The sequence below is a fragment of the Carcharodon carcharias genome, chromosome 6, assembly GCF_017639515.1.
Source record: "Carcharodon carcharias isolate sCarCar2 chromosome 6, sCarCar2.pri, whole genome shotgun sequence".
Classification (NCBI taxonomy): domain Eukaryota; kingdom Metazoa; phylum Chordata; class Chondrichthyes; order Lamniformes; family Lamnidae; genus Carcharodon; species Carcharodon carcharias.
The window spans coordinates 87362934-87380815 of NC_054472.1; the positions used below are offsets into that span (position 1 = coordinate 87362934).

The 17882-nt window shown below is 42.7% G+C and overlaps 1 protein-coding gene across 3 annotated transcripts in view; it reads right to left on the minus strand.

The window, feature by feature from the left end:
- Positions 1 to 17588, minus strand: part of prex2 (phosphatidylinositol-3,4,5-trisphosphate-dependent Rac exchange factor 2) — a 775268-nt gene extending 757680 nt beyond the window's left edge. For all 3 annotated transcript variants that reach the window (XM_041190559.1, XM_041190558.1, XM_041190560.1), the window contains exon 1: positions 17218 to 17588. In XM_041190559.1, coding sequence (XP_041046493.1) covers positions 17218 to 17358 — 141 coding nt within the window. In that variant the 5' untranslated portion in view covers positions 17359 to 17588. The remainder of the gene's footprint in view (positions 1 to 17217) is intronic.
- Positions 17589 to 17882: the final 294 nt, after the last annotated feature.

The window sequence follows — 17882 nt, forward strand, 5'->3', positions numbered from 1 at the left end:
GATCCTTTGAATGCGGATGCTGGTGGGGTGATAAATGAGGACAAGGGGGACCTTATCATGTTTCTGAGAGGGAGAAGGTGTGTGGGTGGATGTGCGGGAGATGGGCCGGACATGGTTGAGGGCCCTGTCAACGACCATGGGTGGAAAACCTCGGTTAAGGAAGAAGGAGGACATGTCAGAGGAACTGTTTTTGAAGGTAGCATCATCAGAACAGATGCGACAGAGGCGAGGGAACTGAGAAAATGGGATGGAGTCCTTACAGGAAGCAGGGTGTGAGGAGCTGTAGTCGAGGTAGCTGTGAGAGTCAGTAGGCTTGTAATGGATATTGGTGAACAGTCTATCACCAGAAATTGAGACAGAGAGGTCAAGGAAGGGAAGGGAAGTGTCAGAGATGGACCACGTGAAAATGATGGAGGGGTGGAGATTGGAAGCAAAATTAATAATTGTTTCCAAGTCCCAACAAGAGCATGAAGCAGCACCGAAGTAATCATCAATGTGCCGGAGAAAGAGTTGTGGGAGGGGGCTGGAGTAGGAGTGGAACAAGGAATGTTCCACATACCCCATAAAGAGACAGGCATAGTTGGGGCCCATGTGGGTACCCATAGCCACACCTTTTATTTGGAGGAAATGAGAGGAGATAAAAGAGAAATTGTTCAGTGTGAGAACAAGTTCAGCCAGACGGAGGAGAGTAGTGGTGGATGGGGATTGTTCGGGCCTCTTCGAGGAAGAAGCTAAGTGCCCTCAGACCATCCTGGTGGGGGATGGAGGTGTAGAGGGATTGGACGTCCTGGTGAAGAGGAAGCGGTTGGAGCCAGGGAACTGGAAATTGTTGATATGATGTAGGGTGTCAGAGGAATCACAGATGTAGGTGGGAAGATACTGGACAAGGGGAGAGAGAAGGGAGTCAAGATAACGAGAAGTAAGTTCCATGGGGCAGGAACAGGCTGACATGATCGGTCTACCGGGACCGTTCTGTTTGTGGATTTTGGTAGGAGATAGAAGCGGGCAATCCGAGGTTGGGTGACTGTCAGGTTGGAAGCTGTGGGAGGAAGATCTCCAGAGGAGATGAGGTCAGTGACAGTCCTGGAAACAATGGCTTGATGTTCAGTGGTGGGGTCATGGTTCAGGGAGAGGTAGGAGGAAGTGTCTGCGAGTTGACGCTCAGCCTCCACGAGGTAGAGGTCAGTGCACCAGACAACAACAGCACCACCCTTGTCAGCAGGTATGATGACAATGTTGGGGTTGGATCTGAGAGAACAGAGTGCAGTAAGTTCAGAAAGGGACAGAATAGAATGCGTGAGAGGAGCAGAGAAATTGAGACGACTAATGTCACGCCGACAGTTCTCAATGAAAAGAGCAAGAGAAGGTAAGAATCCAGAGGGAGGGGTCCAGGTGGAGGGAGAATATTGGAGGTGGGTAAAAGGATCCATTGAATGGGGAGAGGACTCCTGCCCAAAGAAGTGAGCACGGAGACGAAGACGGCAGAAGGAGAGTTCAGCATCATGCCGAGTCCGATATTCATTGAGATGAGGGCATAAGGGTATGAAACTAAGTCCTTTGCTGAGCACTGAACATTCAGCGTCGGAGAGAGGAAGGTCAGGGGGTATAATGAATACACGGCCAGGGCTGGGATTGGAAGATGGGGTGGGGACAGAGGGACAGGCAGGGGTGGAGGGTCCTAGATGGGTGTTGGTGTCGATGAGTTGTTGGAGCTTGCGTTCCTTAGCACTTGAGAGAAAAAGTTTCTTGTTGAGGCGTCGGATGAGACGAAGAATAAAATGAAACTGGGGGCATGCGCAGCTTTGAAAAAGGGTGCGGCAGTGCTGCTGGAGGGAGAGGTCGAGTGTGTTCATATGGTGGCGCATGGCACTGAGTGTGGATTTCAGAATGTGACGGGAACAGCAGTCCGAGAAACGTTTTATGTCCCGGAGATACCTGTAATCCTGGGTGGGTTCGAAACAAGAGGGATGGAATTTCAGTTGAAATCCACGTGGGGTAAGTCGGAGACAGAGACCGTCACTGAGAAAAGAGATATGGCTGTGAAAGCGGGTTTTAGGAAACACCTTGTCAAACACCAGGAGAGAAATGGAAAGCAATGAAGGTGAACAAGGCAAAAGAAAGATACGGAAATCTTGTCACAGAGAGGAACAAAACTTCTTCAAGGTAGGCATTTCTTGAAGAGCAGCGGCAGTCAATTAAACACAGAGATAAAAACAAAAAACTGCGGATGCTGGAAATCCAAAACAAAAACAGAATTACCTGGAAAAACTCAGCAGGTCTGGCAGCATCGGTGGAGAAGAAAAGAGTTGACGTTTCATGACCCTTCAACAGAACTGATTGAATATTAGAAGAGGGGTGAAATATAAGCTGGTTTAAGGTGGGGGTGGGAGTCCTCACAGTCCAAGGGCCCAAACACTCCTTTCAAGTGAAGCAGCATTTCACTTGCATTTTCCCCAACTTAGTCTACTGCATTCGTTGCTCCCAATGCGGTCTCCTCTACATTGGAGAAACCAAACGTAAACTGGGCGACCGCTTTGTGGTCTGTCAGCAAGAATGACCCAAACCTCCCTGTCGCTTGCCATTTTAACACTCCACCCTGCTCTCTTGCCCACATGTCTGTCCTTGGCTTGCTGCATTGTTCCCGTGAAGCTCCACGCTAACTGGAGGAACAGCACCTCATCTTCTGACTAGGCACTTTACAGCCTCCGGACTGAATATTGAATTCAACAACCTTAGATCTTGAACTCCCTCCTCCATCCCCACCCCCTTTCCGTTTCTTCCCCCTTCCTTTTGTTTTTTCCAATAATTTATATAGATTTTTCTTTTCCCACCCATTTCCATTATTTTTTAGATCTTTTATGTCCTGCTAGTCTTTCCACCCCACCACCACTAGAGCTGTACCTTGAGTACCCTGCCATCCATTCTTAATTAGCACATTCATTTAGATATCACCACCTTCAACACTTCTTTGTTCCTTTGTCTGTGATATCTTTTGCGCCTTTTGATTATCTGCTCCTATCACTGCTTGCTTGTCCCTACAACCACACCACCACCTCCCCCCAACCACTTCTCCCCAACCCCTTCTCCTCCTCCCCCCCCCACCCCCACCCCTGCCCACCCCACCTTAAACCAACTTATATTTCACCCCTCTTCTAATATTCAATCAGTTCTGTTGAAGGCTCATGAGGACTCGAAACATCAACTCTTTTCTTCTCCGCCGATGCTGCCAGACCTGCTGAGTTTTTCCAGGTAATTCTTTTTGTTTTGGATTTCTAGCATCCGCAGTTTTTTGTTTTTATCCTTTAACTGTTTCCTTCCCCAACAGGGGAAAAGGATTGCACAGGTGCCAACTCACCAAAGAGTGAGGCTGCATACTCGTTTTGCTACAGATAATTCAGATAAGGACTTCAATGAGCCAAGCTACAGAAGAAGGCTGATGATGTACACAAAATGCTTGGTTCATTGTGAAGTCTGCTGGGAAGCTTGCGCACAATATCAAGGAACACAGAGAAGTCCAGCTCCAACTTAGCACAGAGCTTGGAGCCATCCTTTTCAATAATAGAACATGTGGCCATCTCCATCAGTGCACCTGTGGAACCCCCCATGATGCAGTGCCTAATTGCCAATGTCACGTGCAATTACAGCACCAACTGCAGCATAAACAGCTTTCATCAAGAGAGCTGTAACAAAGGTAGTGTAATAATTGGAATGTGGACAAATCAAACAGGCAACACATTGTGCAACCAACTAGGGGCAAATCTATTTTAGATCTAACATTGTGTAATGAGGCAGGGTTAATAGTAATAAATGCTCTGGGAAAAAGTGAGCATATTACAACTGAATTCCATATTAAGTCTGAAAGTGAAATACTCCAGTCCAAAACAAGGTGCTTAAACTGAAAGGTAATTACTTAGAACTGACTAAGGTTATTTGTGTAAATAGACTGTTGAGTTCCTCCAACATGCAATAGAAACCCAACCCTGCATATATTTATAAACTTTATCCTTGTTACTATTTCTTATTTTTAAACTGGACTTTTCTGCTGAACAAAGACAATTAAGGGGGTTCTTTCAGGCAATGGAAGCAATGCTTGAGGAAGCTGATTGTGTGCTCTATAATGATTTTAGTGGCAGCACAGTTCTCATTGTAGGCCAGCTGTGTACATGTGTGAGGGTTCCTGACCAGAGACATGAGACACATCATAATGGCATTGCCCTAGCTGTCCCGTAACCAGCTTTTGGCTTGCTATGCTGGTTCAAATTATAGGTGGAACAGAGGACAACTACAGATAGAAAGTGGCTGCCATGATAATGGGCATTAATCTACATGATGTACATTGTGGAGTAGAACTCCTACTATTGGTAAAAATGGCTGAACTGAGACGAGGAGCACGGAAGGGAATGCACAGGCAGTCAGTGGTAACCTGCACCATAGGGAAGCCTGCAATCTGTGCATAGCCTTATGCTTATCAGTAGCAAGAAAGAATGAGATATATGTGTTTCTCATTGTACACAGAGCCTCAATGACTTCACTTATAGAGCTTTGCAATGTGAACTGTAAGATCATGCATAAATCTCCAGTATTAGCCTGAAAGGAGCCAGAGGTATAAAAATTAAGAGCCACAGTGACCTTAACAAATGCAGACTATGGTGTCCTTTCCCTACTTTGAGGCTGCAATTATGGCTGCAGCAGTTGACATACATCAGTCACAAGCCATTTTGTGAACTGAAAACATCTCATCCATTGGCTATCACCGAAATTAAGGTAAGAGAATTGCTCCCTGAAGACCTTCCAGGGATATAGCTTCTACATAGTGCCCTTCTCCCCCCTTCCTTCGGTCTTTTGAAGCAGCTTGTCCTCCATGACCTCTCTTCATTTTCCCAGTTATTTTCAATCCCTAGAACAAGCCATACTAGACCAGCCACATCTGGAAGCATTATCTTTCAGCACAATATTTTAAATGAGACAAAAAGTACTCCAAGACCAGCCAAACCACTCCCTGTAGAGTAATCACACTTTAACCAAGAATAGGAAACTTCCAAAACATGCACCAATCAGCAGGAATCATTCAACAACTAATCTGAAAACATTTGATAATTTCTTTAAAAAGCACTGCAGGGGCATGGTGAGGAGATGCTTCATGCCATTTAATGTTGGGTGAGTGTGGAATACCAAAATGGCAGCAGTGGTTTAAAATGAATATTGCTCACTGATTCATGATATGGTCTTATTGCTCTGCATGCTGCTGACTTTCATTAGGTGCATGGACAAAAATACCTTTACCAAGATGGTGTCCCATACACTTCCCATTGAAAGTGCACACACATATCTGGGACATTATTTAGACACTAGTGGTGGCCAATTAACATCTAGAACAGCTGAAACATAACCCAATTGAATCCCTGCAACGTCATACAATCACTGTCACCTCCAAATTCTAGTTATTTACCTTGTCTGATTGTCACGAAGCTATTAATGTGTATATTATTATTGAAATTTTTTTTAAATGGAGGCTTAGTCTGTGGGTGTGTCTTAAATGGATTTACTTCAGCTAGCTTGGGTGCTTTGATGGGAACAAGTTTTGATATATAAGAGAGATAGCGTGCGTTTGCATTTTTTGAATAGAGCATTCAAGAAGTGGGGTGAAAAATGATACCTATCTAGCAGCTACCAAGCAATATGTTTATATTACTAATAAAATTGGTACTATGAAAGGGGTTTTATTATTAGAGAGGTTTAGTTCAGAGGTTGTTGATGCAAAGAGAATTAACATTTGATGGGGGTGGTAGGTATAACTTTAGCAGTTTTCGCCTTTGCAGAGTAGAGGCAATGTGAGATCAAAAAGCAGCTGTAATCCTCCAACTCTCACCACAGGAACTAAAGTGAAAAGAGCCTCATTTTGAATCCATAAAGTAAAAATGCTTTGTCTGGTTAAGTCTATGGGTTGCTGTTGCCTTAATGGAAATAAGTTTGGGAATTTGTTAAAAGTTATGATAGTAGTAATTTGTAGCCATGTGTATTTACATTTTTAACCTGTGTAAATTAATAAAATGTTTCATTTAGTTTAATGTAAAACCTCAAGAACTGGGGGTCTGATTCCTGAATTTAGAGTCACATCTCAAACATAACACTTAAAATTATAGGTTATGACAGTTGTTTAAAGTTTCCATCTAGGATTTAATAACGCAACTGTACCAACTGCATCAGTCATAAGTGATCTCCAATAGACAGGGAGTCAATACACTCAAAACGTAGGACAGTTTCCCTCCACAATTCCACTCCAGTAATTTGAGGGATATTAGTACTTCCATTAAGACCCGTTTCTCTCAGGCTGTAGCTCACCAGTATCTCATTTCCAGCCAAGGGAGGATAATGGGACAGCATACTGATGAGGTGGTTTTCCCTAAGCAAAGTTGCACTGGAGATCTCTCTGGACAGCATCCCCCAGATGTCTTCACAAGCGGAAGAAATAGAGCACAGCCAATGTGAGGATGAGTCAATGCCAAATACACAAACTGTTCTGGATCCACCTCCACACTCAGCAGCTCAGTGTACAGTCATCTCCATCCCAAGACATTCTTAGTACTTCTGAACAGCCCTCGGTATCCCAGATGCCTGAACCCAAACTGGCACTTAAGACGTCATGAAAATTAGAAAAGTCGTCAATGGTTTGCAGAGTGAAAATTGTTTATACAAATAACAAGTTTTGTTGAATTATTATAAAGGGTTTTTTTTAATTATTTTATGGGATGTGAGCATCACTTGGAAAGGCCAGTATATGTTGCACATCCCTAAATGCCCTTGAGAACATGATGGTGTGCTGCCATTGTGCGTATGGTGTAGGTACACCCAGAGTGCTGTTGGGAAGTGCCAGGATTTTGACCCAGCAACAGTGAAGGAATGGCCATATATTTCCAAGTCAGGATAGTGGAGGGGAACTTCCAGGTGGTGGTGTTCCCATGTATCTGTTGTCCTTGATCTTCTAGGTGGTAGAGATCTTGGGTTTGGAAGGTACTGTCAAAGTAGTCTTGCTGAGTTGCTGCAGTGCATCTTGTAGATAGTACACGCTGCTGCCACTGTGTGTCAGTCGCAGGGAGAGGGGGTGTTTATGTTAATGGATGGAGTGCTGATCAAGTGGGCTGATTTGTTCTGGATGGGGTTAAGCTTCTTGAGTGTTGTTGGAGCTGCACTCATCCAGGCAAGTGGAAAGTATTCCTTCACACTCCTGACAAGTGCCTTGTAAATGTTGAACAGACTTTGCATTTGTTTTTCTAACGCCAGTGATGATTTTATGTTTTCCAGTCACTGTTTCATGCAAGCAGAAATGGAGGGACTTAAAACTAAAGCCTGTTGATCAAAATGGAACTTTTCTATGGAGGGAAATATGCTTTGACCGTCACTGGTTTAGGCTTCACTGATAATGTCCTGAGTAAATCTCAATTATAGTTCTCCTAACGGTGTTGCCGTTGCTATGATTGTTCCTCTTCCCAGAACCAATATTCAGTCATCCACCATCTCATTTTCCCTCACCCTCTGCATTTTCTGGCATGTCAATCTCAAGGCCTTTCTGCATAGTGAAGTTTTGGAAGCCACGATAATTCATGAAATAGTCCTATCCAGATATCTAGTTCTTCCTTTCAGCATACCTACTAACTGCTCAGTGTAAAGTCTTATTCTTATGCAGAAATTATTAGCCTGGATTTTCCTCAAATCGGTGAGATAATGGTATGGCAGGACTTTTCCTTGGCATGTGACCCAGCTGCTAACCCACTGCTTCTTCCTGAAGTGGCTCTAATTGTATATGCAAGATTGGTTTAGAGCAATGCAGCTACTGGTCCTTGGTTTACCACCATTGGGAGGGAGGAAATTCACATTGTGCTGCCATGTTTAAAACACTGCAGATGATTAACAGACATATGTATTTTGTGCACTCATACCACAGGGAGTGAAAGACTGCCAACAATGAATAAAGGAGAAGAGCCATGATGATGGCTGGGATTCAGCAGCAGGAAGAGTCCCATTCTTTTTTAGCATCTGTGGCTAATGTATTAATTGAAGTGAGAGCTCGAAGGGATGGAATCCCAATGACTGGCTGACATCAACTGAATAGATGGTAGTGTAAACAATTAAATGGGAAAGATTGCAAATATATATTTTATATTCATAAAATAGCTCAAATAGGAGTACAGAACCTGTTACTGAAGTGATCTTGATCATGCCAATAGTAGGTAATGTTATATTTGGCTCTTTTACCCGTCTTTTGCCAAGGACACTGCTCCTTAAAACCATATTCAATTGTTGCAGCATATTGCTTCCCTCCAATGCTTTGCATCCTTCATTGAACTTAACAGACATCTGTGCAAATCAGTGAGAAGCAATGAACCATCAAAACAACTGGAATGGATATTTCTGTGATTACGGAGATAGTAGCCCTTTGTCATCAGGCCTTCTCTGTGCCTAAAACTGTAACCATCCAAACCTGGCTTCCTACATCCTGCTGCCCCATCAGTTCTAGGAGGTTCAGAAGAGGTTGACTGGTGTCATGAGGGATTTCTGTTCAGCAATACAATCAACCCCAGAGCATTAGAAGGTGGAATTTGAGTTGTCAGGAGAACACACATAAAAGAGATATTATTTTCAGAATCTCTCCAGCTATTTTACTTATGCTCAGTACCAAATAACATGTCCATAAAAGAGATTTCACTCCCTGTGAACCAAACTCATGTATAGTCTGGTAATGAAGCATTGTCTAGGTTGCTGGAAATGCGTAGCCTGTTTCATGTTCCTTTAGTCTTCAGATAGTGAGAAAATAATCACACTTATTATGGCTATAACTTAAAAATTAGATTTATTAAAAGTACAAGTTAAACACTTATAGAAGACCAATTAGCAAAGGAGATTTCATTAAATTACAACATTTAAGTTACAGCTTCACAGTTTACAAAATAATAAGATACCACAGTTCACTTTTGATAATATTGAAAAGGAACCAGCATTCGAACACAGAAAACTTACTGAGGTTGAGTCCACTCCCACATAGCCTTCAAGTATTCACTTCTATATTAATAGAACAAGAACTGCAGAATTAGCAGGAAGTTCCAGAATAGATTTATCTGCACGAGCACAGAGCCACCAATCGACCCTTTCCTTGAAACACAGTAGGTGGGACAACCCCACCATAAGAACTGGGTTCAGATTTTACAGACATTGTCATTGGTCAGTCAAAAATGACAGCCTACCTTCACAGAATTTACAAGATAGCTTCCTAGTAATGAGTTCTGTTCCTTTGAAAAGCTACATTCCTGAGGCAGTGGACTATGTTTGCAGCAAAAACATCAAAACTGCTGAAACACAATATATACTTTTCCATAGAGAAATCCAAGAACATGGAAAAATATAGCACTTTAATTGACCCTGCAGTCTCAAATACTAATACCTCTCATCACTCACACTTTTAAATAGCTAATCTATTATTTACTGCCTCCTTGGACAATGCCTTCTCCTGGTTCAACACAAGAACTAATTTTGCTAGCCATCTAAACTCATGTCTTATCTTCCTTTGATTTCTTCAGGTGACATTTTTTTTACTGCTTTCTCTGATTTTCACCTATCCCTGAAATTCAGCGAGGATGAGAGGATGACTAATGGTGCTCTCCTCTGTGAGCATAAAATATTCCTGCCACCCTAACCTCCAACCCTTTTTTAGCTCCCTCTTTTACTATGTTATTGATCTCAGGACATTGTGCTATGTGTAGCTTTAGACAGTACTTCAAGAGCTTTTCACCCGGCCTTTTTATCCTTTAACAGTACTGTCCGGTCAATTTCCTTAGCTTACATTACATCCTGTCAAAATCTGCTCTCTGAATATTTCTGTGGTAATCATGCACTTTTCTTTCAAAAACCTAACCTTCGAGCTTCACCTTAATTGTGGTCACTCATATTAAAGTATACATTGAATCTGGATTGCTTACCACTAAGATAAAAGCAAAAACCTGCAGATGCTGGAAGTCCAAAACAAAAACAAAAATACCCGGAAAAACTCAGCAGGTCTGGCAGCATCTGTGGAGAGCAGCACAGTTAACGTTTCGAGTCCGAATGACACTTCAACAGAACTAAATAAAAATAGAAAAGAGGTGAAATATAAGTTGGTTTGGGGGGTGGGACAAGAAGAGCTGGCTAGAGGACCAGTGATAGGTGGAGATAACCAAAAGATGTCACAGACAAAAGGACAAAGAGGTGTTGAAGGTGGTGATATTATCTATTGATATCTATTGAGTTCAACAATTTTAGATCATGAACTCTCTGCTCCATCCCCACCCCCTTTCCGATTTCCCCCCTCTTTTTTTTTCCAATAATTTATATAGATTTTTCTTTTCCCACCTACTTGCACTATTTTTAAGTGTATTTCCATTGATTGTTTTATCTCTACCTTTTAGCCTATTTCAATCCCTTCCCCCCACTAGGGCTAACTGTACCTTGCTCGTCCTGCTTTCTGACCTTAATTAGCACATTCCTTTAGATAATATCACCACCTTCAACAACTCTTTGTCCTTTTGTCTGTGACATCTTTTGGTTATCTCCACCTATCACTGGCCCTCTATCCAGCTCTTCTTATCCCCCCTCCCGCCTAACACCATCTTATATTTCACCTCTTTTCTATTTTTACTTAATTCTGTTGAAGGATCATTCGGATTCAACATTAACTGTGTTCCTCTCCACAGATGCTACCAGACCTGCTGAGTTTTTCCAGGTATTTTTGTTTTTGTTCTGGGTTGCTTACCACCTGTTTGTTACTTAACATCAGGTCCAATAGTGTCACTAGTCATGCCAGTTCATTGACTGCTGTTCCACATAAACAATCCAACAATGTGTCTGGGATCCAACAATGCACATCTTATAATTTCCCTAATCTTTTTCTTGTAATTTGAAGTCCCCCATAATAAATGCTTCTATCCCTGCACCAGGTTCTTTTATTTAACTGCAAAATTCTTGGCCCAGTTCCTCCTCTTGACATGTCAGTCAATAGCAGATACCCACAATTAATTTTCCTTCTCTTATGTCATTTGCGCCTATCAAAAGGATTTCCAGATTTTCCACACAAAATATCTTCATCTCCACGTCATTATTGAACTGGGTTTCTGGGATGTCTGGGATATAATAGCCTCCATCAAAGATCTACTGATGTAGTGACACTGAAACAGATAAGGCCATTCAGTCCCTGAAGTATGTTCCACCATTCAATCAAATTATGGCTGTGCTATACCTCAATTACCCGCTTTTGATCCAGATCAATCAATATCCTTACCTAACAAAGATTCATCATCTATTCAGTCTTGAAAATTTCAATTGACTTAGCATTCATAGCCTTTTGGGGGAAAGTGTGTTCCAGGCTTCCATTACTACTTGTATGAGCAGATGCTTTCTGATTTCATTCCTAAATGGCCTAGCTCTATGTTTCTTTAGATTATATTTATCTGTTTTGGAATCCCTCACCAGTTTCTCTGTATCTGCCCTATTTATACCCTTAACCATTTATTCAAAGACCTTGAATAGATCAATCCTTAAACATCTAAATTCAAGGAAGCACAAAGCAAGTTTTTGCAACTTGTCCCCTTAATTTAACCATGGTATCATTCTGGTGAATTAGCACCATACTCCTCCAAGGCCACTATATCTTTCTTGAGATCCAGTGCCAAAACTGAACACAGAGTCAGGTTTTCCTGTCCCAGATTGTGCCAAAAAAGAGGTGCGAGGTTCTTAAGCAAATTGATATAGGGAGTGACAAGGTATTGGAGGTGTTAGCAGGCTTAAAAGTGGACAAATCTCCAGGTCTGCTGAGGGAGGCAAGGGAGGAGATTGCAGGGGCTCTGACCCAAATTTTTAATTCCTCTCTGGCCACGGAGGAGGTGCCAGAGGACTGGAGAACAGCTAATGTAGTTCTGCTATTTAAGAAGGGTTGTAGAGGTAAGCCAGGGAACTATAGGCCAGTGAGTCTCACGTCAGTGATAGGGAAATTATTGGAGAAAATTCTGAAGGAGAGAATCTATCTCCATTTGGAGAGGCAAGGTTTGATAAGGGTTAGTCAGCATAGCTTTGTCAGAGGGAGGTCATACCTAACAAATTTGTTTGAATTTTTTGAGGAGGTGACCAGATGTGTAGATGAGGTTAGTGCAGTTGATGTAGTTTATATGGATTTCAGCAAACCTTTGACAAGGTCCCACATGGAAGACTTATAAAGAAGGCAAATGCACATGGGATACAGGGTAATTTGATAAGGTGGATTCAAAATTGGCTTAGTTGTAGGAGACAGAGGGTGATGACAGAAGGATGCTTTAGTGACTGGAAGCTCGTGTCCAGTGGCGAACCACAGGGATGTGTGCTGGTTCCCCGATTATTTGTCATTTTTATAAACCCCATAGATGACTATGTGGGGGGTAGAATTAGTAAGTTTGCGGATGACACAAAGATTGGCTGGGTGGTTAACAGTGAGGTTGAGTGTCTTGGGCTACAGGAAGATATAGATGGGATGGTCAAATGGGCAGATAAGTGGCAGGTGGAATTTAACCCTGAAGAGTGTGAGGTGATACACTTTGGAAGGAGTAATTTGATAAGCAAGTATTCAATGAATGGTATGACACTAGGAAGTTCTGAGGAACTTGGCGTGTGTGTCCATAGATCCCTGAAGGCAGAGGGGCATGTTAGTGGGGTGGTGAAAAAGGCATATGGGACACTTACCTTTATCAATCGAGGCACAGATTACAAAAGTAGGGAGGTCATGTTGGAGTTGTATAGAACCTTGGAGAGGCCACAGATGGAGTACTGTGTGCAGTTATGGTCACCACATTATAGGAAGGATGAGACTGCACTGGAGGGGATGCAGAGGAGATTCACCAGGATGTTGCCTGGGATGAAACATTTAAGTTATGAAGAGAGGTTGGATAGACTTGGGTTGTTTTCATTGGAGCAGAGAAGACTGAGGGGCAACCTGATCGAGGTGTACAAGATTATGAGGGGCATGGACAGGGTGGATAGGGAGCAGCTGTTCCCCTTAGTTGAAGAGTCAGTCACGAGGGGACTTAAGTTCAAGGTGAGGAGCAGGAGGTTTAGGGGGGATGTAAGGAAAAACTTTTTTACCCAGAGAGTGGTAATGGTCTGGAATGCGCTGCTGGGAGGGTGGTGGAGGCGGGTTGCCTCACATTCTTTATGAAGTACCTGGATGAGCACTTGGCACATCACAACATTCAAGGCTATGGGCCAAGTGCTGGTAAATGGGATTAGGTAAGTAGGTCAGGTGTTTCTCACGTGTCGTGCAGACCCAATGGGCCAAAGGGCCTCTTCTGCACTGTGTGATTCTGTGAAAAAAATGGCCAGTACATCGCACAGCCTGAAATCCCACTTCTGTTTCTGTCGTCAGGAGGGGTGTGAGCCGGCCACAGAACTGACTCATGCCTATTAACAGGCCAATCAGGTTACTTAAAAGGATGAACATAAGCCCAATTTTCAGAGGCTTTGGAGCTCTCAGGCTTCAGACACAGTGAGGGCAGATGTGTAGCAAGTTGGAGGTGAGTCAGGAGAGAAGAAAACTTTATGAAGGTTAGTTACATGGAATAAGATGGTGAGCTACCTACCTTCCTTAGAGCAGTACATAACAAGGAAAGGGTAGAAGGGCCATTGAAGGTAGCAGGAAGGGGAATAGTAGTAGTTCATGCAGTGGTATATACACAGGAAGAGGCAATTGTGATGTCCTACAAATAAGGCTTGTTTTAAACCTCCAGCAAAATGGATGCACAGCAATATTCACTAGGATACTGAGTTTGGGAAAGGCAGGAGGGACTTTACCAAGGAAATAATGCATGTCGATGATTAGCTGACAACATGGTTTGAAATCAGCAATTCTACAGTTTTAGATATAGGGACACTTACAGAACCCCGCTACAAGAGCCCTTTCAGCCTGCATGCTCCAGAAGCAGTCCGGTTCCATTCCCATGTCCTGGCAGCTAATTGGACGGCAGACCCTAATTAAGGCCCCAACCCAGGGAAAATTGCTGCTGGTTCCAGTTTTGCCATGGAGGCAGGTTTGTGAGACAACAATATTGACACTCCCCTATGCTAGTAACCACCTCAAAAGCCAGGCATGGTGCACCCATCACAAATCCATGCTGACTCTCTTTTATCAGCTCACGCTTGTTCAAGTACTCCATCTCTGATGAGAGATTTCAGTAACTTCCTACATCCCTAATTGCCCTTGAGAAGGTGGTGTAAGCCACCTTCTCGAACTGCTGCAGTCAATGTGGTGTAGATACACCCAGTTAGGATCCTTGGGTTTTGATCTAGTGACAGTGAAGGAACAGCAATATAATTCCAACTCAGGTTGGTGTGTGCTTTGGAGGGGAATTTGCAGATGGTGATGTTCCCATGCATCTGCTTCCCTTTTCCTTAGAGGTCACAGGTTTGGAAGGTGCTGTCAAAGGAGGCTTGGTGAATTTCTGCAGTGGATATTATGGATGGTACACATTGCTGCAACTGTGCACTGGCAGTAGGGGAAGTGCAAACATAATTCACCCATCACTATGTTCATACATGCTATGCCTATTTTCATATATTGGGCCAGAACTTGTGAGGAGTTGCAATCGCTGTCAGATTGCCATTCTACCCCTTTTTACTTAGCCCGATCACATTTCTCACTTGATATTCGTTCCCAGGTCTGTTAAGAAATGTGCAGTGCAACAGCTCTGGGATGCTTCCTGTGCAAAGGAGCAACATCAGGGGAGTGAAGCCATGCTTCCTTTTAACGACATTAGGAGGGCTTAGTGTGGTCAGGAGGGGGAGGGTCAGGTGGAAGAGGTTAGGATGGTTAAGACAGTCGGGTGGTCAGGGGGTGGGGGTGTCAGGAGGTGGGAGCATTAGTTGGGGGTGGTGGTGATAGTTGGGAGGGTGTGGTGGTCGGGAGGGTAGTCAGGGTTTTGGTGGCGTGGAGTGAAGGTGTAGTCGGGGGTGTAATGGCAGGGTGTGGTTGGGGAGATAACCAGGGGGTCTGAGGGGGGGGGTCAGTACCATAGTTACCCAGGAGTTGGAAGTGGTTTTAATCCTTCTAACTTCTCCTGGGTAACTATTCTGCTAAGAGAGTCAGAACCATTCAAAATTTAAATCGGAGTATTAAATAGTTCCAGGTTTCGGGTAATTGCCCATCATAAGTTTAAACTTCCTGAGAAATTCATGTGCAGTCCTCATGAGGACTTTGGGGGGCAGGGACATCTCCCTGTGCATCTTCTGGGGTACCTCCAGGGTACAATCCCCTGGGGAACCTAAGTTCTATGCCATTATATTTAAGCAGCAAAACACAAGAATTTGAGAAGCAAAGGTAAAGTTGCATGAAATATTTCTCTGCAATATAGGCTCAGAAGCTGTAACACAAAGCTTAGGTGCTGTGGCACCACCACTGGTAAGTGGGTCTAATTACAATGAGAATTTTACATTGACATTTTCCATTATAATTATGGTCATGGCAATTTGTCATGAAAAACCAACAGGAGTCAAGGGCCAAGGTAACTTCTTAAAATTGTAAGTTATATCTCGCAAGTTTCTAAAACAAAACCAAGTTACCTGATTGGCTAGGCAAGATTGCCTATCCAATCCAAATTCTGAAATAAGTTAAATTCTGTTTCCAATTACAAAAGCAAAATACTGCAGATGTTGGAAATCTGAAATAGAAACAGAAAATAATGGAAATACTCAGGTCTTACAGCATTTATAGTGGGAGAAGTAAACAGATTTGCCTGAAAGTAAAGAATCTGAAACATTAAGTCTCTTCCTTTCTCTTCAGATGCTGCTGACCTGCAGAGTCCAGCATTTTCTGTTTTTATTCCTGTTTCTGACTGAATTGATATGAATGTGATATCAGGAAATAAACCTGAGATTCATATTAGTTCAATCAGGTTTATTTGTAGCACGATATGCAAGTACCTGCCCATGTCAGTTTCCAAGTATGAATGTTAATTTTGTGAATTGGCTAGTTTAACACTGCAATTTTAACAATGTACATGGAATGTCTAAACTATCTCTTCTCAGCTGAGCATTTTGGTTGGAAATCGGTTCTTTCCCCACCTTACACATGGCTTCCTAAATTGCAAAGTTATTACTATATGAATGTAATTCAACTGACCATGTTATCTCCAAAATGTACGAAACAGTTAAAAGCTTCCAAAAAAAATCGTTTTTGTTTTGTTGCATTTTTCCTTCAGGATATCAACCATTTCACAGCCTATTGTCTGGTCACTTTCCCTCGGGGCTCCCTTAAATCAGGAAATAAAGTTTATATAAATAGGCACCAAATTCCCGGGATTCGCGTCATTTCCTCTCTAATCACAGAGAAGCCAAATCGCCTTTTCCCAGCATTTCCCGCAGGGCTACTCATTGTACTGTGCAAAGTTTCTCACCATCTGCACAGTTTCTGCTGATAAAATATTGTCATTTTCGCTATTTCTTAAAAGGCACCTGAACTTGGTTTATTCTGCAGACTACATTGTTATAATGTGGATCAGCAAGGCTGCTGCTCTGAATTAAAAACTGATTAGGACTTTTAATCACATGGGGGAAGCTGTGTACCACGCCAGCCACAGCAATCAAAAATGCAATTGTTAGAAGCTTTGAAACGGTGCACAAAACCTCAACTGCACAGCAAGAAAACCCGGACCAAATCGAGCATTTAATTTAATTGGCGCTCAAAAAAGTAATAAGTTTGTGCCACCATATGCACTGGATATAGATTGCAGTTTTCAGGTATTGCTGTATGATGACCAACATGTTTGGACTTAAAAGTTACTCCAGAACTTCTACTGCAACACTTAAAATGTGTGGGTGGAAGGTCTTCAGAAACGATCAAAAGGTTCCACTTTCATTCACATTGTTATACTTAGCATGTAGGCAAAATTAAACACGTGACAGATTTTCTCCAACGATTTCGCCAATTGACATTAAAGACTGCAATACTATAATTATAGCGTCCAGCTAGACTTATTAACTTTCACGTGGCTTATTAACAAATTAATAGCACCCCACATTCGAGCAAGCTATCATTTAACTTGAACCAAATTTCATGTAATGAATCATTGAAGATCTTCATACTACTCCTAACTTGACAAAAATACACATCAAAACAGCTCCATGAGAGGTGTTCAAGTTAGAGATGGTTTAAAAAGTAAACATTCGTAAACTTACGGAGACTAGAAACTCCAGTGTATCTACGTAATCTCTCTCGGTCTTCAGAATTTCAGTCAAAACACAAACTCGAAGACGAAGCTGCTTCTCCAAATCCTTGCCACTAATTTCCCCTTTACTCTCCGACCTTTCTTCGGTCATTTTACTTCAGCAATACCTTTTTATTCACTCAATTGCCAGCAGCTCGCACCGAAATACCACTGCTTCGTTTCCTTCTAAAAAATGTCTTTTCTCGTCACTTGAGGGGGATCAATCTGTCAATACGAGGGAATGTAAACATATTTTCCTCGGATTTCGGCGACTTTCAGTTTGATGTTTTAAGAGGAGGAGGAATGGCGGTACGGCTGTTTTCCGTGAGCTGGGCAACTCGAATAATTGAAGGAAACAGGCGAGTCGGGGAGTGCGCGGGGCTCGGTAGGTGCTGCGTCTTGCAGGGAGAAGCCACATGGAATAAGTTGTGGGAAAGGCACTGTTATGTTTACACATTCATCAAAAACTTCCAATGTGACCCTGGTGATATCAGGAAAGAGGAAAGGAAAACAACCTGGAAACTGTAGCGTGCGACACATGTCATTCAAAATACAGTCCCGTTTCATGACATGTCCACGCTCCAAACCCTTACCCAATACAATGTTTGCATGTAACTTGCTCTCAATCCTAGTTTG